The sequence below is a fragment of the Ylistrum balloti genome, unplaced genomic scaffold (assembly GCF_031769215.1).
Source record: "Ylistrum balloti isolate Yb309-2 unplaced genomic scaffold, AGI_CSIRO_Ybal_v1 Utg370214, whole genome shotgun sequence".
In the NCBI taxonomy this organism is placed as follows: domain Eukaryota; kingdom Metazoa; phylum Mollusca; class Bivalvia; order Pectinida; family Pectinidae; genus Ylistrum; species Ylistrum balloti.
In genome coordinates this window covers 386554-409990 of record NW_026782182.1, presented here as the reverse complement: position 1 = coordinate 409990, position 23437 = coordinate 386554, and the positions used below count along the sequence as shown (strand labels likewise).

The window sequence follows — 23437 nt, the reverse complement described above, 5'->3', positions numbered from 1 at the left end:
TCAATGACAATCTGGATCTATGCAGTCTTCCTCCCCAGAGCTCTATTTGGTAATGTGTCATGTGGACCGTACAAATACTGATTCCCTCCATCTACTTATGTATGCTTCATCGACATATTGAATACAGTTTATAGGGGCGACGAAAGAATGGCCGGCCGTATATTTTGTTTAACATGTTCCCGCTACGAAGATTAAAGCTTTTATGTATCAATGCGTTTTATTTATAGCATTTTCCAATTATTTCGGCGTCGTTAGAAATATTGTTATGTCGGACAGAAAAAAATATCGACTGTTCTCAAAGCTCAATAAGTGTTTCTGTAACAATGATGGGTTTATGATGTTGAAATAACGTAGCGTTGATACGCTGGATAGGTTTGTTATATACACTTTCATCACGTAAATGCTAGAGACATGTCAATTTAGTGCAAAGGCAAAAATGATCCAGTAAGGGACAAGAATGGCGTCCAACATATAAAAAACCGACATGACGTAAAAGCTCGAACACGTTTCTCGTGTGGTGCAGAAGTGGGTGAAATCTCACTTCAGCAGGACGATTGGGGTTCGATTCCCCGACTTGTTATGAAAGGTATGGATTCACATACCCGACCAAGTAATTCTTCTCCGGGTACTCACGATTCCCCTCCCTACATTAAGGCATTTTGCGTGATTCCAGCAGGACCAACAAGAGTGATATGAATTTTGAAAATGTGCTTCTTCACAGAATAAGTCAAATACATAAAGTTTATCATTACTTCTTCATGTGACATCATTCGTACAATATCTTGCTAAACCTGTCAACGATTTGGAAAAGAAATTGCTAAACTTGATACTAAATTCCGTTCCGATACAAGTCCGTTCCGTAACATAGCCGGAGGATAAAGGTATAGGTACATTAATTACATATTAAACTGCTTGCAGTTGGTATCCATGGGGTCGAGCTTCATGTTGTATTCGTCTTTATCCAGGTGACATTCATAATGCCCAAAATGAATGCTACCTAAAACAACCCATTGCTGACCTCTAATCATTTTCAGCTTGTTATATGGGAAGTCAATCTCTGTTATATAGCAGTTACATAACTAGCAGTTCATGAATCGGGTAATAAACAACAGCTTTGGGTAAGGATGTGTTGTAGCAATACCATATAACAGTTAAATATACGTGTTTGGAACAGTTTGACAGTGGCGCTAGTAATCTTTATAAATTAGAATATTGCTAATTTCTTTACATTTGGACAAACTTTGGGCGGTCAAACTGGACATCCAGTTCGTTTTTGTCTCGGTTTATGTTTTAGAGTTGGAAGAATTCAATATTTTGAATGGGCTTTAGATACAGTTGTTGGAGAGTGATCTCACTATCACCGAGAAATATTCCGATAATAGAAAGTATAAAAAGAAATTACGCTTTTTATTGTATTTAATACTTTGACTTTGATTTCCAATTTACTCTAATGAGTATAATATACTTGAACAAAGGCACAGGCTAGGCACTGCTACAAAGAGAAAGCCCTGGTAGTGACTTTTAAGTTGTGAAAAGTGTTGACTGTGCTTTATATTTATGTAAGTCTAAAACGAAATCGAGATATCTCTGGCTTGTTCTAACGAAGCAAATAAACAAACTGAAAGATTAACTTCGTTGAAAAAAGTCAAATTATATTTGACTAGTTTTATCGGTTAATGATACGTGACATGGCTTTTAACCCATTTAAACTAATTTGTACTTATCTAATTCAAAATACACGGATTTGTTGACATGTTTTGGGCGTGGCTCCTGCTGTGTATTTATCGACTGAATTCTCCTCAGATAGATTCTTATCTATTTACAAAAAGACTTTATTCCTTCTCCCGACTTGTACGGATGTAATCAGGTCTTCTTAGATAAGCCTCTCTCTGATTCTGATCAAGCGCCGTGCTGAATAAGATCAATAACAAACCTCTCCCTAACAGGTAGTGTTTAAGATTAAAAAAAATATTTAAAGAAACGAATTACAATGCTGATAAATATCATATGACATGTTATCACATTCCAAATCACTGATTTAGTGATGTGTGCAGTTACAATGGCGAATTCCGCGTTGACGTGTCTTTAAGTTACAAATTGTTCTTCAAAATCGACAAGATTCAACAAAATCACTTAAATTCTAAAGTAGTCGATTAAAACACGTCAGGCTGGATATAGTTCAAATACGAAAGCGAAATTCTAGGTAAAAATGGTGTCAATAGGTAATACATTACTGTAATGTTTTCGTTTATCTTGATGTACACGTTAATGCTATTTCGTGTTCGTACACTACTAGAACAGCTTTTATATTTGGTATAATTTACCGGTAACATGGTGACACAAGTGACTGTTTTTTGCCGTCAAGTATGAGTTTAAATACATAACATTTTGTCCTATAAGCAAACTGAATATAAAATGCAGATTGTATATTCCCTAGCTATGTGCTCAGTTTTAAAAAATATATATATATATGTGCTCATTTTCAGTCTTTTTATAAAGAAACCAAGTAACGAACTATGGCACAAAAAATAACCACAGATCATCAACGTATATACCGACTGCTGCCTTCTGATCATCTATGTAAAGTCTTGTTCTATTAATGTTGGGGCTACGGAGGTCAATGTTTTAATCATATCACTATTATGTGGTCACTGTCTACTACTTCCGAATTAGACTATTAAAGATATAAAAATAATTAATCATATCCGAATGACGTAACAAATCTAAGTCTGTGGTAATTCTACAGTATCAAATAGTAATTTTAATTAACCGTGCTAGTTCTTTAGGGGTAGAACATCTATATTTACAATTTGATTGTCACTTGTGCCGACATATTATGACATTAGGAAGATTTACAACATCCGATATCAAAGATTATCGATCTGGTGAGAATGTCAAAATTAGAATGCATACATATCATTTACTTACCAACTATATATAGATATACTGTATTTCAATAGAGTCATATGAAGAAGACAAAGACCGGCGGTGCCATGTATGTAATGTAGGCCTAGTCCATGCATTGCATTTAGTACCAAAGAAATAAAAAAAACCAGTAATGTGTGCATATATATATATATATATATATCACCATAATCGTCAATTTAGTGGGGGTAATTAACGAGAAGAAGAGGTCAAAACACAACGGTCGAAAAATTACATTGCATATATTTTTCAGTTCGTTTCTCTTCATATGAGGTGTATGACATATCGATGTATTGAAATTAATACCTAGCACGACGGTAACTCAAAGTAGACCAGACACCACCCTACAAACTCATGATATTCAGATAACAGTAATTCAATTGCAATCTAGGCTTTTCGGAAACTCGCTAATCTATTTGTTCCCAATATTCCGCTAATTATGAAAATAATTTTATCGCCGTTTGATAATTCTCGAGAAATGATCCGGGTAAGATTCCTGTGGAAATCAGAAGTACAAATGAGGTTGTTTTATAAAAATATGACAGTACTTTATAGTACGTGTCATTATTATCAACGATAATACGGAAACAATAGGAATATTAAGAACAAAATGTGTCGCACTATCGTATAAATATGTACTACTTATTGTAGAAGTATAAAAATGACGTCATCATCAGATCCAATAAAACAATTTGCCAAGGGGGAATAACTTATAGCGATAATGATCCCTATTCATCGTCGGAACAGCATTCAAAGAAATTGCATGAATTTCGGTATATTTTGATGTTTCCAAATCAGTGATGTCACATGTCTGTAATTACGATCAAAGATAATTCATGCATGAAGTGTTGCTGTTATCTCGTAGAACATCTCGTGTCACGATAGGTCGGGCTCTCCTCCATTGTTACGTCCGCTACAGGCACCACCCAAACTCAGGTTCTTGACAAAAGCGGAAGTGACGTTTGTTATTATTGTGTCCGCTGAAGATGGACCTGATAATGTAACCGTTATCAGTACATAAACACAGCGCTATTACAATAGTACGGACGTATCAGTATGAAATGACGTGAAAACGTGTATGTTTGTTATATATACAGCTAAAGCAGGTCAAAAGATTGATGCTATCGCCATGACGTGTCGGCTCTGAGTTTAAGACATCAGGTAATAAACAGGTGTATCTTAATTCAATGTACAGGTGTTTAACTACCTGTCGAAACCCCTCAATGACCCATGAAAAATTAGATTGGTGTATAGGTGCAAGCTCGTTGAAAGGTATTCATAACGTGTTAAACTGTTCAGGGCCCGAGGTCGACGCTGGTTAATGATTACGGTAACGTAACACCTTATCAAACGACCAACATTTTACCTGTACTTCCGCACAGGTGAGCGATATCGTCACCTGGATATCAATGGTCTCAGCTCGTGGTGTGACAGATCTCGAATAATTTGAAAACAAGATAATTGATAGACCTTTATGGAAATTAGAAACATGTTTTAGAAATGAGCATTGACTAGATGTCTTGTTATTACAATCGCTTTGCTGCAGTTAAACGTGTGCAGTTACATGTATTTTGAAAATATCGTTTTGTTTAAAGTTGAAAGCACGAAATAAACATGAACACTTAAAACTTCAGTCTATCGTTATACAATTGTCCGGTCTCAGTAGACAATAAAATGATCGCTAATGCTGATTGCTCCTTTTGATCCTAGGTTTGTAGGTAAGATATAGCTTTGCATAGTCTCGGTTACTGCTGTAATGTAATACCAACGGTTGGAAAGAGCCCCTTTTGATCCGCGTCAACGATATTGTATCAAATACAGACTATTTTGATACATGTACATTTCTAATCACAAATTACAATTTGCCAATCATGTCGCTCAATCTGATCAGTCTAAATGTTTTAGAAAAAAGAGACAAACTATGTGGAAGTTGTATTCGATGTATACCTGAGACCAAGTATGTGGAAGTTGTATTCGATGTATACCTGAGACCAAGTATGTGGAAGTTGTATTCGATGTATACCTGAGACAAACTATGTGGAAGTTGTATTCGATGTATACCTGAGACAAACTATGTGGAAGTTGTATTCGATGTATACCTGAGACAAACTATGTGGAAGTTGTATTCGATGTATACCTGAGACAAACTATGTGGAAGTTGTATTCGATGTATACCTGAGACCAAATATGTGGAAGTTGTATTCGATGTATACCTGAGACAAACTATGTGGAAGTTGTATTCGATGTATACCTGAGACCAAGTATGTGGAAGTTGTATTCGATGTATACCTGAGACAAACTATGTGGAAGTTGTATTCGACGTATACCTGAGACCAAGTATGTGGAAGTTGTATTCGATGTATACCTGAGACAAACTATGTGGAAGTTGTATTCGACGTATACCTGAGACCAAGTATGTGGAAGTTGTATTCGATGTATACCTGAGAATATAAACGTACAAGAACTGGCTAAGACGTGCCAAGTTCTATAAAAGTTTAAGTCCACTTGATGTCATTTCTGTGACGTTGAACATATATTGGGTTATCCATCTCCTCTGCAGTTTTTTTAAGATACATAAATGGAGTGAGAGTCTAATCTCGTCTACTTCACGTCGCTCTGTTTACCGGATGTGACGTCGTGTTGTTGAAAAGAAAATCAGGTAAAAAAAATACACCAATAATGTTTGACGAGCCCATTGTGAGTATATTGTTACCGATTCGGTTCGGATACCATGTTTCCATATCAACGTTACTTTATTTCAGTCGGATGGCACTATACCACAAAGTGAGTGGCCCCGTCCGTGAACACTATATCCGTAACTTTGGCTATGGAAAGAAAGACAGATCGCAACTATTCTGTACAGGATGGAAATAGCAGTTATGACATGTACTACTGTTGTTGCCTTCAGTAACATCAGTCACTGAAACGAACTTATCGCTTGTCTTCGGAGGATTCCGTATCCAGTACACGCGAAATCATCTAAGCTTATGACTTGTTGTCAATTTTCTTTGATTCTGTCACCGCGGGAGTCACGTGATCGATAAAAGAGGTGGCGCTTTGATTGACGAGATCAAACTTCTCATTTCATTTGCATAATATAACGTCATATAATACTCCGATACTCCATCCTTGATATCGTGTCCTTGGGACAAGCGAGGTGCGTAAATCGATGTCGTCAGTTATACAGGGATTACGATCACACTGTTTAGGTCAGGCTCCATTCGACAAGGGTTAATAAAGACATAATTATACATACGGGATTTTACGAACATTACTTGGTCGTCTGATGTATCACACGAAACACAACCAAAACTAAGAAACTTGGGATCCGACGAAACAACAACTATCTTCTTACAAGTTCTGAGTTTAACGTGACCAGAAAACATGGCGTTCATCTAAGCCAGATATATCCCACTTTCTCTGGTAGATATCGATTCGAATATTGATGTAATACGAAAACCACCATTAAAGCATTTATTGTAAGTGTTGTTGGTCTACAACGTGTGCTTATTCACTACTGTTCTGTGTTTATGGGTTATTTCATATAATTAATGTGTCCATTATCAAAAGGTCTACTTAAAGACAAATTCATATTGCTAACAAACGTCCATACCATGGCTTAAAAAGGATGTCATACTCTACACTCATTGTGCTAAGGCTCAAATTCTAGATAGACGGAGCCCAAAAGTTTACGAATACGGACTTGATATATCAACTATCCCTACCAACTCACAAAATAAAAAAAGGTAGAGTTGTGCTGTGTGAAATTGAAAAAGACAGTCTACAGAAGTCGCGGTATACAATCATGATCTACAACGGCGGATTCCTGATGGTTCGAGATTGTGGTTTCACCGCTGATTTGTTGTTGAATATTAATTGATATTTGAACAAGTTGATGCCAGTAGAATAATTTCTACCAGATTGTAGAGATATATTATCTCTATGTTAATACACCTATATCGTATTTTATATGTGTCCCCTTTATCAATACTAATATAAATGTTTGTACTTCACGCGCATGACCTTTATACGTACATGATTTCGCATGCATGTTTTCCGTTTATCAATAAATACATCTAGTACGCTGGCAAGCGTCAACGCTTAATTAGTACACATGCAGCCTTCTTTTTATAGACTGTACCTACTTATCTTTAGACGAATCACGCAACTTTTATCCTTAAAATAGCATACATGTAACAATCTAAACTTAATAAATAGACAGAAATGCCCACGTGCACCAATTTATATTCTACCTATAGTGTTTGCACGCGTGGGCCCCATCTGATAATCATTAAAAATAAAATAGGGAAGTAGGGGTAGAGATATGTAAAATGAATGTCGCGCTGAGAAAGCATGAAGACAAGGGTAGATTTTATAGGATACATGTTTCATGTTTACATACTTAGATCCTGACTACAAAGGATAACGACGGTACACAGGGTTTAAGACCTTGCTAGCATGCAAGACGTATGATATGATTAAACAAAGACAATAATGGACATATGCACTATTGTACAATACATGCACTGCATTTATCCATACACCTCTTCAAATCGAAATAAAGGTGAACACCGATTACACTTGAACACTTTTTTTTAACATTACCTACTGCTCAACCAGAGTTTTTTGTTCTAGCCGTTTATATTTTGAAGTGACTAATCGAATCAATATTAAATTTGATACTTGTTCCGAACATTTTCCATCATATCTTCAGGTTATCGTGCAAAAGTTTTGCTTGATGTATTTTGTAATAAAACATTAATCGGAGATATTTTCTTGATTAAAAGCAGTTGGCAAATACCGCTAAACATTTCTTTTCATCATTGTGATAAATACTCTTGATCACGTACTATCTTATTTGATAAACAAGCGTTTAACTGATTCCTATCACCGTCACATTTAAGCTTAATGCGCAACGTATTTCCTTAGACATTTTACACATAATTGCAAGCGTCCATATGATGAGGTTGGAATTGGCATGATATAACATCTAAATGGACTTTTTACGATTGAACATCAAGATAAGCACAATATCATTTATGGACAAAGATTGCAATTTATACTAGGAAATGAGCTACCGTGTGTTATTGCGACTACACCCCAAGTCCATATCTGCGATCAGGGAGAGTGAATGACCTTTGGCCAAAAGGTTTATTGTATCTTAAAGTACACCACTTAAAATAATGATATGTCTGGTTATTCTTGGAATAAATAAATGATGACATTTTAGATCGGTTTACAATGTGATTTTGTGGAATGACAAGAACAGACCATGAAGAAGTACAGCTGTCACAGACGAAACGGATTGTCAACATTCCCAAATAATTAACGAAAAGTTTCTTGGGTAGCTCACTACTGAACTTCCGCAAGGGGCTTCTGGTACAGCGGTACCATGTGTCCGATGTTCACGTTCAATAACATGTCTATAAATCATTACATCTATTTGACTATTGTTAATTGCATCTCGAATCAATTACATCTATATACAACCAATTATATATGTCTATTTATAACTTTTTACGTCTGTTTTGCGTGATGGTAATAATTATTGTATTTTAATTGTCATGCATACTGGAATAATGTGTCTGCATAACTAAGTGTATGATGCAAAGAAAACGTTTGGGGAGGGTCATGGATATCATGTAAGGAAATTCATTCTTAAATTGCATCTTTCGTAAACCAGTTGTTTTATTCCATCGTTAAGGGTAACGTCGCACGACTGATTGACTCTAACGCACAGGTAGTACAGGTGTAACGTTGATGTGTGGTACCCAAAGTTAAATTGTTGAGCATCCAGTCAGTTCCGGTGAGCCACTCCTCTCTCCTCCTCCCTCCTCCCCTCTAATTACACCTTTGACAGATTGGTACAAATCGGGAGAAGGAAGCGATTAGCTTTGAGTAGAACTGATGTTTATTTTTCAGGAAATGGAGTTTCATCTTCATTAATTTTAAAAGACAACAACTGGATTCTCTCAAAAGAAGCTACTGGTAGTCCTGTTCGCGGCGGTTTTTAAGTCTATCCTATTACTGCCTTCCCTTAGTTCCCAAAGTTCACTTTACTAGATTCCACACAAGCGAACCGTATGTCTACGAACATGTTTACAAAGAATTGGCAATATGCAAAATGAAAACCTAGACCCGAATTTTTTCCTGTTCCAAACTCTGTCGACAGAATCCCTCATAGCTAGGCTAATAATATGAGTTTATATGGTCGTAACTGCCTCTCTCTGTGACATCAAGTTATTATTAGAGACGTCTTCATTCCGGTCCAATATCTCACTCATTCGAATTAATTTCATTGATGGAGATTTATTAGAATTTTTAAACATTTTATTGTATCAGTGACATTTTATTAATCGTCATTATTCAAATGTGAAACAAATGAATAGAACCAGAGATGTATTATATCAGGTTTACGTCCTTGATAAAACACTCTTCCGTTATTTGATTTGAATATGTTAATGCATTCAGTTTCTGGCCATTTAATAAATTTGAATTAATCTAATTCATGACTAACCTAGCATAAATGGTTTAGACAAACACTTCTTGAAATATTGCTTTTTACTTCAATGTATCCATAAAACATCAATGTTAATTATGCGCTGATACCTAATAAGAACCAGTTATCCACTGTAAGGAACGATAACTCTGGGTAACGGTTAATGTTATCACAGGATCCTTCTAAACCCTCCATCCGGTCCCAGTTCCATTGTGGTCCCCTATATACAACTCGTAAACAAACTAGCAATGCAGTAATTCATAAAATTATTTGTGAAAACTTTTTAGACTTAACTCTGATATATTTCACCATGTAGATGGTTAGCCTTTTATTACCAAGTTACTAAGTTTTAACTGTATATCCACTGTAATTCAATGTGGATTAAGTTTTAACTGTATATCCACTGTAATTCAATGTGGATTAAGCTTTACCTGTATATCCACTGTAATTCAATGTGGATTAAGCTTTACCTGTATATCCACTGTAGTTCAATGTGGATTAAGCTTTACCTGTATATCCACTGTAATTCAATGTGGATTAAGCTTTACCTGTATATCCACTGTAATTCAATGTGGATTAAGCTTTACCTGTATATCCACTGTAATTCAATGTGGATTAAGCTTTACCTGTATATCCACTGTAATTCAATGTGGATTAAGCTTTACCTGTATATCCACTGTAATTCAATGTGGATTAAGCTTTACCTGTATATCCACTGTAGTTCAATGTGGATTAAGCTTTACCTGTATATCCACTGTAGTTCAATGTGGATTAAGCTTTACCTGTATATCCACTGTAATTCAATGTGGATTAAGCTTTACCTGTATATCCACTGTAATTCAATGTGGATTAAGCTTTACCTGTATATCCACTGTAATTCAATGTGGATTAAGCTTTACCTGTATATCCACTGTAATTCAATGTGGATTAAGCTTTACCTGTATATCCACTGTAGTTCAATGTGGTTTGAAATGTGTTGTGGACAACAAAGGCTTAGTTCAGTTATATATATAGTATGGTTGTTATTGGATATTTTCGCAGTTTTAAACAACTCCTACAAAACACCAAAGTGTCGACGAGTGCATTATAACGTTATGATTTGGATTTTTTAAAATTTAGAAATGTGTATAGTAAAACTCAATCGTGTTAATTTTTTTATGTAAAGAGCGACCATCCTGTAACCCCAGCCTCCGGAATGTCATGTGTGTAACTTCACGCTTTGAAGAATTGAACTTAGGAATAAGACACATTTTATAACATGTCCATATTTATATTTCTGTCAAAGGACGGGGAAATCTTTTCTGGAGAAGAATCGAATCAGACGTGGCTCTACATACAGAGCTTAAGTAAGCCTGCTCCGTCAGCTGAGTGACAGAGACCTTGTTTTAACAAATATCGACCCTCTCCCTACATAAGGTATAAGATAAAATCCTTTGCCGAAACGACTTATCTGTTAATTGTTTCTGCTATGTACACTTGATGTCTCATTGTATGATGAAAAAATTTTGAATTGATTCAAAGAAAATTGTAGTCTTGAATTTGGGTCAAATATAGTCTTTGACGCAGAGCCAAATTTTCCATTTCAAGTTTGTAAAGTAGGACACATCGTACATTACCATGAACAATTAAAAAACACTGTCTTTGGACCATACATTCCCTCCCCCTATCCCCACCCCCACCCCCTCACCCAAGAAGGAGAAGACATCACACAAAGTGAATATTTTACATTTAATACATACATCTAAATCCCTATACTTGCACCATCGACCTTTCACAGGCAGGAGGTACGGAGACCTGTCTTCAGCATTGGTAACACGTATTCCGGAACTGTCATATACAGACCTTATACAGATTTCAAATAAAGCAGTGTGTGACCCGTTATATAAGGTCGAGCAACACAATAACGTGTATCAACGACAACGTAACAGTTAATCAATCGGAAAATACAGTCACGGATTTCCATCTAACTTCAATATATTACAGGAGTGAACTTTATTCATTTCGTATTAAGTTGGTTTGAATCAACTTCTGTGATGTGGTCTCAGGACTTCACTTATAATAATAACAGCTCCGACAGATATTACGTCACGTTAACTTCGCTTGAAATGGGTTTATAAAGGTGATGGAGGTCGAAATGGACTTGTAATAGGTTTTTACGTGTGTGGGCGATACAGTTCGTCTTAATACCGTGACAGGTGATAACAACTGGGAGGTATATAATCGAAAGAAAATTACTGGATGTGTGCGAAACCTAAAACATGTGTTCATTCGCCAAGCAAATGCAACACGTGTTTAAAGGAGAATGCTACCTGGATGTATATACCCCCTTAATCTCAGCTATTTTACCGAAGCAGCAGTGATAGAAACACGAAGATGTTGATATACAATCACAATTCCCTATAGACAGGTTTACCCGGTGTGACACTGATAAAATGGTTACCTCTGTGTAGTGTAGACAGAACACTCTGTGGTGATAAAGTTTAACACAAAGCATTGTTGACTACTAAGTCTAGGAAATATCGTTGACATGCTAGGAACATGATATCGGGTACAAGCAAAAACAATCCAACCATTACGACCATATCATACCTGAGACTTACAACATGGTACTATTTACAAGTTTGTATGTTGTTATATTGTTTCAGCGAGTTTTGTGGGGTCAAACCGGTTGTTTTCGGGATGTCAAAAAAAATTAATTAAAGTAGGTTATTTTTCCAGTTGTTTATCACCCTTCACTAAAGTAGTAAATATGACCGCATCGTTAGGGCTACATCACCCTGTTTACAAACATAAACCCAGTACTGCAAGGACAGTAGTATCCCTGATGTTATATCTCCTGGCTGCCATCTTGTCTGTAGTTTAGTCTGCCTCGATACTCAAGGGAGCCCGTATAGTTAGCATGTCCCACGTAAGACGGGGCAAATACCTTATTTGGTATTCAGCACTAGCTGATTACTTAGCCACGAAGACATGAGAGTAGGGAACTATATATGTTAAAAGTGAAGTGGGCTGTCATCAGGACAAAGCTGAAAAATCGAATATAACATTCTATTGTTCATGGTAACAGGTCGTGACCAACAAAATACAAGTAGGCCATGCAGCCTGGTTTTCGTCACGGTGGTAGTGACGTGGAACGGATGGTACAGTGTCATCTCATTTGCATATTGGTAAGAATATTATATAATTTGTATTGTGAATGGGCTTCCTGGCAAATGGATCCAGTCAAAAACACCAAGGAGAACTTTGAGTTTTACTTCAGTCAGCTGGCTAAGCTTCACAAATTTACGTCTTTCATTGACTAAGTTGGTAGGGGCGGGGACATGGGGTCAATGCCGGGTATATCTGTGACTGCCAGCGCGTGTTCCTTCAACAAAATATTATTGATGACCAGCGTCGTAACACATCCTGGAGAAGAAAGGTTGTTCGTTGTACCTGTGTTGTGAATCCGAATAAATAATCTATGTGATTGGATATAGCGATAATCCAATACACGAAAAGATACAAAGTACGTGAAAAATATTGACACAGGGACGTACACCTGTGTCCGGCACATTGATGTAGCACCCCCTGGTCGTCAGGCCCACAACTAAGGTCATACCGTTACAGGATTCCCCTATCCCCAGTTTGGATTACGAGGTGAACATCCGGGGTAGCCATTGCTTTCTCCTCTCGACAAAACTTGTACGGGACGTTCTAAATGGCGTTTATATTGACTCTCGTCACCTTGTATGTGTTACCACACGGGTATTGAAGACAGGTATATGATCTTACAGGGGTCTGAAACAAATTGAGTGCCCACTCTCCGTTCGCACCTGGGCTGTTCGAGATGACTTAAGAATTATTTGAACAATATCAATTGACTCTCTGAAAATCCCACGTCCGGACCTTTTTATTGTAGGTCACGAAGTTAACCGTCATTATCGTCATACTTCTAATATAAACTGGTTTAGACAAACATTATCAATCATTTTTGTTCCACGAGATGATGAATTCAGGTATGTTCAGTATAGTCCGTAAACAGCTTTATGGTTGTTGGGGGTGGGGGTGGAATTGGAAGGGGGGGAAGGGGGCAAAGTGTTTCAAATTTAGCTCAAAACCATCCACGTGTAATGGACGACGTATGGTTACCATACACTCGGTGTAATTCAAAACTTCACTCGGACATATCTGACTATAATTACGTGAATCGAACTCAACTCATTTTCTCTCAGATTCGTTAAATTTCACTCGGGGGATCCAAATCGTGTGTATCAGACGTCATTTACAAGATTATCTTTTTTGACATTTTCAATTTGATTGGTTAAAAATTGACAAAAACAACTGATAACAAAAATAAGCGTTCTTGTGAACATACTCCTGTATTCTGTTTTGTAAACATAACCGGCGTAGGTATAAATACCAGACCGGCAACCTCCCCGAATATCGCTTGTTTGTATTCACATCGTGAAGCACACAACATACAGATATTTTACAAGAGATGTTTTAATTAAGCCATACTATCTGACTTGAGTTTGTTTGTGAGTGCGGCAATGATACGGGTACGGGTCTTTAATCAAATTACTTGTAATATCCGATACCTTGCTATCCTGTTAACTTTAACACGGTGGAGTGAATCTATTGTTGTTATCTCCCTTCCAAGCCCTAATAATGATAACGCTTCACACTTTACGAGGATGCAGGATGGCATTCTGTAATACTTGAACAGGTGCGACAAACACTTTATTGCCTGTGAAATAAAGACTTCACAAGCCATATCAGCTACCCGCATGTATACTATTAGGAGACACTCATCTAAAACTGCTACCCTAACTTTTATGTACGCTGATAGGTAAGTAAACAAAACGCTTGCAATGAGAAAGGGAAGTAGTAAATGTGTATGAGAATTGGTATTCCAACCCTTGGCGGGAGATGAAGGATCGAACTTCATCAAATGATCCTGTTCAGGCGCTATATCTACTCGTAAATCATACACGTGGGACTTGAGCCGATAAACGATGGTTTCTCTACATACAGGAAGACCTATTAAAGGTATCACACCTACCATTTATTGGTGAAACATCTAATTACGTACTCGGTCAGTTATCTTCAAAGTGAAGGTAGACATTTGTGTTGACCACTCTATGCCTCCCTCAGGTCTTGTACAACAACTAGTGGTGTAGTGATGTCTGTCCAGGGAGAAATATCACACTGTAAATAGGTAGCTAATAGTCGGTCAAAACAAGGACTGGTGCTTTTTTAAGTTTATTATCAGAATTCAGAATACGTCAATAAAATATTTGTAACTAACTCTATATCACTCCTTACACAAACTCTGTAATACATCATTATACACACAGTCCCTTCCTAACACAAACTCTGTATAACATCATTACACAGTCCCTTCCTTACACAAACTCTGTATAACATCATTATACACAGTACCTTCCTAACACAAACTCTGTATAACATCATTATACACAGTACCTTCCTACACAAACTCTGTATAACATCATTATACACAGTCCCTTCCTAACACAAACTCTGTATAACATCATTACACACAGTCCTTTCCTAACACAAACTCTGTATAACATCATTATACACAGTACCTTCCTACACAAACTCTGTATAACATCATTATATACAGTCCCTTCCTAACACAAACTCTGTATAACATCATTACACACAGTCCTTTCCTAACACAAACTCTGTATAACATCATTACACACAGTACCTTCCTAACACAAACTCTGTATAACATCATTATACACAGTACCTTCCTACACAAACTCTGTATAACATCATTATACACAGTCCCTTCCTAACACAAACTCTGTATAACATCATTACACACAGTCCTTTCCTAACACAAACTCTGTATAACATCATTATACACAGTACCTTCCTACACAAACTCTGTATAACATCATAATACACAGTACCTTCCTAACACAAACTCTGTATAACATCATTACACACAGTCCCTTCCTAACACAAACTCTGTATAACATCTTTTGATAAAAAAAAGATAGAAAGTTAGCAGGAAATTAATGCGAAACGAATAAATGATAAAGGAAGGGGTACTTTTTTAAGGATGTGGGTAGATTATCTGTCTCGTGAGGTAGTGTCAGAAATATGATCACCATACTGGTGCCTTAGTCTCTGATGTCACATCAACCTCTCCTTCGTCATTACTACGACCGTCTTGAAGCCACAGTCACACCTTCAACCCAAGTACTAGATAATTGTACTATATGGCCTGTTCGAAACATTGCGCGGACACTTCGGCATAAAACTGAAACATTACCACATACAGAAATGTTATAAGATGGGAAATGAGCAATAAAAGAGAAAGGCAACTGTTCCGATCCAATAAATGGAGTAGAACTCTTGCCATGTAAGGAGTTTACCTGACCTTCAAATATCTGCGTCAGAAACTTACAGTATCTACACGTCTTAACGAACACAGCAATAAACGGGGTTCCTACAGGATATGCCACTTTTACAGCGCTGTCGGGAAGTCATCTTTATCGTTTCTTTCCTAGAAATTCTCACTGTAGACAATTATCTATCAGTGTCTGAAGGGAGTTAATGACGTCCTGATTGAGACGTCGAAATTATATTTTATGGTTATTACTTGATTAATGGTTTATTCGCCTATTTTTTTCTCAATCGAAATCTTAATTTCACCATAAATTTACACCATAAAACGCCAAAAAGATGAGATACATGAAGGCCAAAACATAAAAGATTAAATCTGGACGAACAATGTTTTCGTTAGATTATGTTGTATAAAATTGATCATCCATTTGTACGTCGCCTTCAATTTGTACAATTTTAACAAAGATAATGATGATGGGGCCGTAACAACGTGTATCTAACGTATATATACCCGTAAGTAGTGTTGTAGGCGACCTTCACAAGTCAATATACCTATAGGTATATACACGTGAGGATCAACACTGCAGCTGTTCAATCGAGTTCGCTGGTAATCGATAATCCTTACCTGAAAATCGATTACTACCCTTACTACAATTGTACGGCAAAATTAGCGACGTCATCACGTTTCAGTTATGTCTACGAATCGAATAATGTTTAATCTTCTGATATGAATAATTTACACCTGGCGTCGAGAATCCCGCTATAACACTTTTCAACGTTTCTGAATTGACGATTAACGGTGACACGTGAGTAGATATTTTCATATTCCGGCGATTTTTTTTCACGCGGAGAAAAATACTATACAAATAAAGCAACTTGTTTTTAATTTAGTGAATTATTAATTGTTTACCCAGTTCGTGTTGTAACACGCTGTTGTATGTACATGTACTTTCCATGAAAGTAAATAAGATGAAGTCACGTCTCGCATTGAAAATATCTACAGCAGCAAATGTCTACTGTACTTATTTATTTAATCTTGGCACATATACGCCAATTCAATTAAAACGTTTTTGAGTTAATTAAGAATTTTGTAATATAGACAAGTTTTTCATTTACGTAGCCAGCATTTTAATTATAATTCTGTCAGTTAAGACAAAATCTATTTCGGTGGCAACGACATTAGCATATGAAATTATATATCCACGCCTCAACGTCACCGCATCCTATGTTTAATTCCGTGTGAAGCCTGAGTAGTAACGCTAAAACACATACCAACACACACTTTCTCATGACACCCTTTCTTTTTTCCCGACAAAGTTCATTATATTTTATATACAAAACTTTTTCCTCTTTTTGATGTAGATTATACAGTTATACAGAAACCAGACTACACCTAAAATATCAATTCCGGAATTGGTGCTCGTTTACCCTTTATTTTCACGAAACATTACCTATTAACCCGGAAACTACGGAACGTGAACCGGAACGATAATTTGTTTCTACATCAAAGCTGTGATACTCTACAGATATATTAATTGTAATCAACTAATAAAAGAGATTGTATCGATATGTCTTAACCACGAAAAATATCAAATTATTTAAAGTGGTGAATAGTTATCTATACAAGGCAGATTTATTCTACACATTACCATTTCTACCGGAAATGAATGCCAGAGTAACATTAACTCGGACTCTGATTCACGTAGACATTAAAACAATGAGGTCACACATAATCTGTACTTTAATAAAAACGATTGTTATCTAGTTTATACAAAACCACAAATAAATATGTATGAGATACACAATCACGTAATGACCGAACTTTTGGCTTTAAAGGTAATTTAGATGTTCAATTTGAATTTCTTTCCGTGAAACATGACCGGATGGTGATGGAGGGGAGGGAGGGAAGGGACGTGACGGAGGGGGAGGGAAAAAATCATCTATCGGATTCTCTGGCACATTATAATAAATATGCGTGTGCTTGTGTTGTGGCCTTTACAATTTTAACTGATATACTGCAGTGCATGCGTATCGAAGTTTCAGTGTTACCATACAGATGATTACCGTTCAAAATTGAGGGATACCATTATCCTGTGATGTACAAGATTAAAAACAGAAAACATGAAAACTACAATAACTATGCATGAACTGTGGAATTTCTCATATGACAGTATTGCGGACATTTGTAGGGTTTAATCGATTTAAAAAGAACTGAATAATTATGTCACACAATGAACATTCACGGTGCCCAAACGTATACTCTACATCAATTACGGGGTGTAAACTGACACAAACACCGTTTAAAGAAATACACTGATTCATAGACTAAACCATATACGGGTTATTCTTAGATTCTGAGACTCACACGGGGTGTAAACAGGTATATTGCGCCAAGCACAACATGTACTCTGAAACACGCACAGAGTGTAAACAAATAGGCATGCAAGTAGACCCAATGATGCACGCGCTGGTGTAATCAGATACACCGAGACACCCCTTGGATATTAACAGATACACCGAGACACCCCTGGGATATTAACAGATACACTGAGACACCCCTGGGATATTAACAGATACACTGAGACAGCCAGGGATATTAACAGATACACTGAGACACCCCTAGGATATTAACAGATACACTGAGACACCCCTGTGTTATTAACAGATACACTGAGACACCCCTGGGATATTAACAGATACACTGAGACACCCCTAGGATATTAACAGATACACTGAGACATGTTATAGGGTGTTACGTACACATCCTATGACACAAATGAGATATAAAACAGATACATCGAGACCCACGGCATATAACCAGGTACCCAAAGAAATACCAAAGAGATACACTGACGCACACGAGATATAACATAAAATACCAAAACCACGAGGTGTAATTATACACCGTGAGGCACAAACTCGGTGTTAACAGATACACTGAGGCACTCCTGGGATACACTGACGCACACGAGATATAACATCAAATACCAAAACCACGAGGTGTAATTATACACCGTGAGACACAAACTGGGTGTTGACAGATACAGAGTGAAACTTGCGAGATGTAAGCTCAGGTATAAACAATTAATAAGGTAGAATACAATATTGGTAACATAATTATCTCCCTTTAATTTGAAGAATCTGTGACCATATGTTCACAAGTTTCAAAAAGTACTTGCGCCCACCTTTTCAAAGAAGAATAAGATTGTAATAAAGACAAAAGCAAACAAATAAGAATTATGGGGAAAACTTCATACACTTCCACGCATCATCGCACCGTTTAAACATACCAGTGTTAAAACATATACATCTGTAACCAGTGACACAGTTTATGTCATTTTCAGACATAAATAACATTAACAGAAAATATACGACCTTCTTTCGAAATGATCCAAAATCAACAATCCAAAAATAAACGATGAAACATGAAACGAATTTGTACAACTCATCCCTATAACCAGACCAACGCCCGACCAGCCGGTGGCTATTTAGGACAGTGTTATGATATCTGTTCAACTGTGGCGGGATGCTGGTTTTGTTATTTCTTTGACGAAGGTCATCCTCCTTTACAAGTTAAGTAGCCGGTATGTTAGGTACACCGAGTGATGGCTATCATAGCGATCATCTCGCTCGTTATGTAGTATGCTGACGATAAAAAGAGCTGTACAATGTACGATGTTATCATTCACACCACAGCGCGACAGTTAACACATCGCCATTAGCAAGGCGATCCAACCCAACCCTACTGGGACATAAAAAAGGACAATGTCATTTCCCTTGTCTGTTCTCTATATGTATTACAGCCATTAGTCGATTTATAAGACACAAAATGTACAGGTTTATAAAAAAAACCGAGAAAATAACTATTCTGCTCCAACTACGGCACAAATATCACGGATTCCAAATAGCATTATCATAGCGAACCTCGACGGAAGTAGTCGGGATGTAACCGGAAGTGGTTTGAAGTGATCAACTATTAGTAGCGTTGCTTGATTAGTTAGACTGCTGAACATCCTATCCACACATTTACTTACTTAAAGGGTGTTAATTCATAATGGCATATTAGAGAGCCACTGACTTAAAATCGTGTCCATATGTGCAGAGAATTTTAAATAATTTGGTGTAATAATGTAGATACGGATGCTAGGCACGAATCTAAAACTTTCTGGTTTGAAGAGTGCTTACTCCTTACATCCGGATGTTTAAATGTAGGTTTTAACAATGAGCGTACTTACAGAGTCGTTCCGTGTATGTCAGGATCAAGGCTATAGTGATATTCCTACAGTTCTAAATTTATCAGAGGCCATTAAGGTCGTTAGCTGTATGACCATATTTATGAATGAAAAAAAATCAATTCTATTCACGGCAAGCAGCTCCAAAGGTCAATACCTTGTATTTGGACGAATTAATTCCATATTCAGCCTTCTTTGTGTTTCAGGCTGTTCTTGAAAGGCTATTGTGGTACAATATATGTTGTGTTGTCGTTGCCCCGTGTGGTAAGTGTTTTGGCTGGTCAGTACAATTTCTGGGTCTGTCTTGCATGTGTGGTAAACGTTACCACCACTCTCTCATTGTACTGTTCATCGTTAAACTATGTGACTAACAAGGTTTGAAGTTCTGTCTAACCACGGGCCCGTTTTTCGTGTGAAGTTCTATCTTGTATGTTCTTTAGGTGAAAATTATTTCTCCGTGGTATTTGACGCTTGGTAGTTTATTTAAAGGTTTATGTAACGGAGATGTTGTTTCAGTAATTAGTTGGGGGTTTTTTGTGGTAAGTTTGCTGTCTGAAGATGTTTGCTCGGTAAATGTTGTTATTTGTTGAGAGCACTTTGGTATGGTAAGGAAAGCGTTACTCCTTAGCGTCCGTTATTTTCGTGGTACGTCTGTGGTGGAAGTTATTAGTTCGGGAAGTCTAAATCGTATTCTGTTTACGTGGTACGTGTTGCTCTCCTATCAACGTTGTTTGTGCTTCTATTTTTACAGCTAATTAATGTTTAATTCTCGATAAAGGCCCTCGCGTGATGATCTGCCGACATCAAAGCCATGTCTGTCTGTTATAGAGGCAGGTGCCCGCTTCATACAACTGTTGGTGCCGAGATCACGCCGACTTTCTTACTACGGTAGATGTGAGCTAAGTAAAATAATTAATATATTACACGGAACGAGAAACTGAACAACAGTTTGTCGAAGATGTCACAGCCAATCCTCTTTATAAAGACATCCTTAGGGGAAAAAACCCCGTAAAACCCCAGACAAATGTTCCTTGACTTTGTAGTACAGGATAACATGACGATAACGTCACAACAGATATGGACGTGTACAGACTAAAACAGGTTATACTGTCGGTACTTTCTTTTTATAATTTAAAATTTTGCGTAGGTTTGAATATATCAAGATATCTCATTGTTTAAGGTATAGCAATATGTGCTGTTGCTGATAAGCAAAGTATCTCCTTATCACGACAATATAGATTGGAAGGTTCCTTCCGGTACTTATCTCTTTTCATTACCTATCTCCGTCGACATTTTATGCCATATGTATATATCCACAAAAGAATATTGACTGACGGTATGTTTCTCGATCGTTTTCGCTCTGTTTTCAATCTATACATTCCCATCACATAGCGACACATACTTTATATTATGGTTTTAAATGAAAATAGAAAACCGATCACATGTCAAATGCAGTCATTGTTGTCAATATAACTATAATTTTCATCCTTATTTATATTTCAGAATCTTAAAAATGCAGATGCCAGAATCATATGAGATTCGTTACATTCCCGAAACATTGGAGGTGGGAGGACTTCCGTGTCAAACAAAATCAACATTTCATCTATCGGTACCTTTCTGGAAATGAGTTTCGGTCCTGGTGTTACGTTATGTCTAGATTTTTTTTTTCTGCGAACTGAAATCGATATAGCCCATAAACAACGATACGACAACTATACTGTATATTCCCTTACCTGCCTTCAGCTACCTAACACTACTGAAAATGAATACGTAAAGTTACAGAAATACCTGTCAACCTCCGACAGATCCTTATCGTAAACGTGCTAAGTATAACGGTCAATATGTACTGAAGATGGTCATCAGACCCTCCGGACCTTGGGTAAGGTCTAAGATTACTTAATCGCGACTTACAAGGGTCAGTCGTATATCGAGGTAGGTACTAAGCAGGATTTGTCGCTATTAAACTTCCGTTTGTTATTTACTGAATTCGAATTTCTAGTGTTTTCCTTTATCAACAGAAAAATGATAAAATGTGAATTTACTGCACCTCACACATTCAGTTTAATTACAATAATATAGCTTTGTTTCTATGTTTTTATTTACAAATATTTTTCTCGTATCACCAGCACTATCATAAGAATAAATCGTAAGAAAGAAATATGTGATCAGGAGAAAGAAAGACATGAAAATAAAGAGAGAAAAAATGTAATAAAGATGAAAGAAAGAAAGGTTGGTTACACAGAAATTCAAGAAAGAAGGTAAGAAAGAAAGAAAGTCAGGATTAAAATAAAGACTGGAAGAATAAAATAGAAAGAAAAAGAAAAAAAATAGATTACTTACCGCACGAGATGAACGTTGATTGATACAATAATACGAGTATTAATAACGAAACTCCTCCAATCTGTGTGAAACGTAGTCTCCTAACACCCATCTTGTCATGTCTATCTTTTTACTGTACAATGGTTAAACGCACTTTTAAAACATTTTCCAGACACATTTTCATATTTCAATATTCGTAAAAGCCACTTTTCTCTGCCACTCCGTACATCCACAGGTAGGAGTAAAGGTGTCGACACATAATTGCACACCCGACAGTTTACATGTTACACTGTAAATGTTCCGGTATGTAAGGATACTCGATATGCCTTTTCCGGGCCTAGTTATCGGGGCCTTGATCATCAAGTGTAAGTCGAAGCGTCTAATCAATAAAGAGTTGGGAAGCAAGAGTTTCAACGACATAGACACACGTATGACATCAATAATTTGTTACCACTTCAGATATTGATTGATGTTTAGCATTTCTTACGACTAACTGCCGCTATTACTTACTACACGGTCTGCTCCCTGCGATAAGTTCCGATAGTATGTGTATGTCCGGGAGCGATGGTTCTGTTTGAATGCGGTTTTAATTTAACCCGACGTCCATCGTCTCTTACTAGAATGGCGCTTCTAACCAAATACGTATTATACACTGAAACTTTTGACATCGGATTTGTATTTATATGAAAATAGGACAAAAACTATCACCATAGTAATTTTTTCCATTAACTTTTTAACCTATCCAGTGCAGTATATGTAAATGATTAATTTTGTATAACCCTGTAACTCGTCATCAACCACATAACGATGTTAAGTGTATATAGTGCAGTACAGTGTAAGGCATCACTCCCTGGGTGATGGCGGGTCAAGCGGAGGACGTGGGGTCCTTATAAATGAAAATGGGTCCTTATAAACGAAAATGCTTTGTTTAGTCCGATGAAAAATTCACAATGATGTTTCTGTTATACAACACACTATTTTGTTTTGTAAGCGATACTTGTACTGAATTTATATTGATAAAGACCTTTGTAGTGTCTATCTGAAACATACACCTTGTATACTGTCCTTTTAATGTACCCCAAATCTCACCATTCGTCCCTAA

General features: G+C 36.8%; 1 protein-coding gene across 1 annotated transcript in view; it reads right to left on the bottom strand.

The window, feature by feature from the left end:
• LOC132551801 (uncharacterized) overlaps nt 1–22447 on the bottom strand; it is a 49678-nt gene extending 27231 nt beyond the window's left edge. The window contains exon 1 of the mRNA XM_060215945.1: nt 22357–22447. Within this exon, the coding sequence (XP_060071928.1) occupies nt 22357–22447 (91 nt within the window). The remainder of the gene's footprint in view (nt 1–22356) is intronic.
• Nucleotides 22448–23437: the final 990 nt, after the last annotated feature.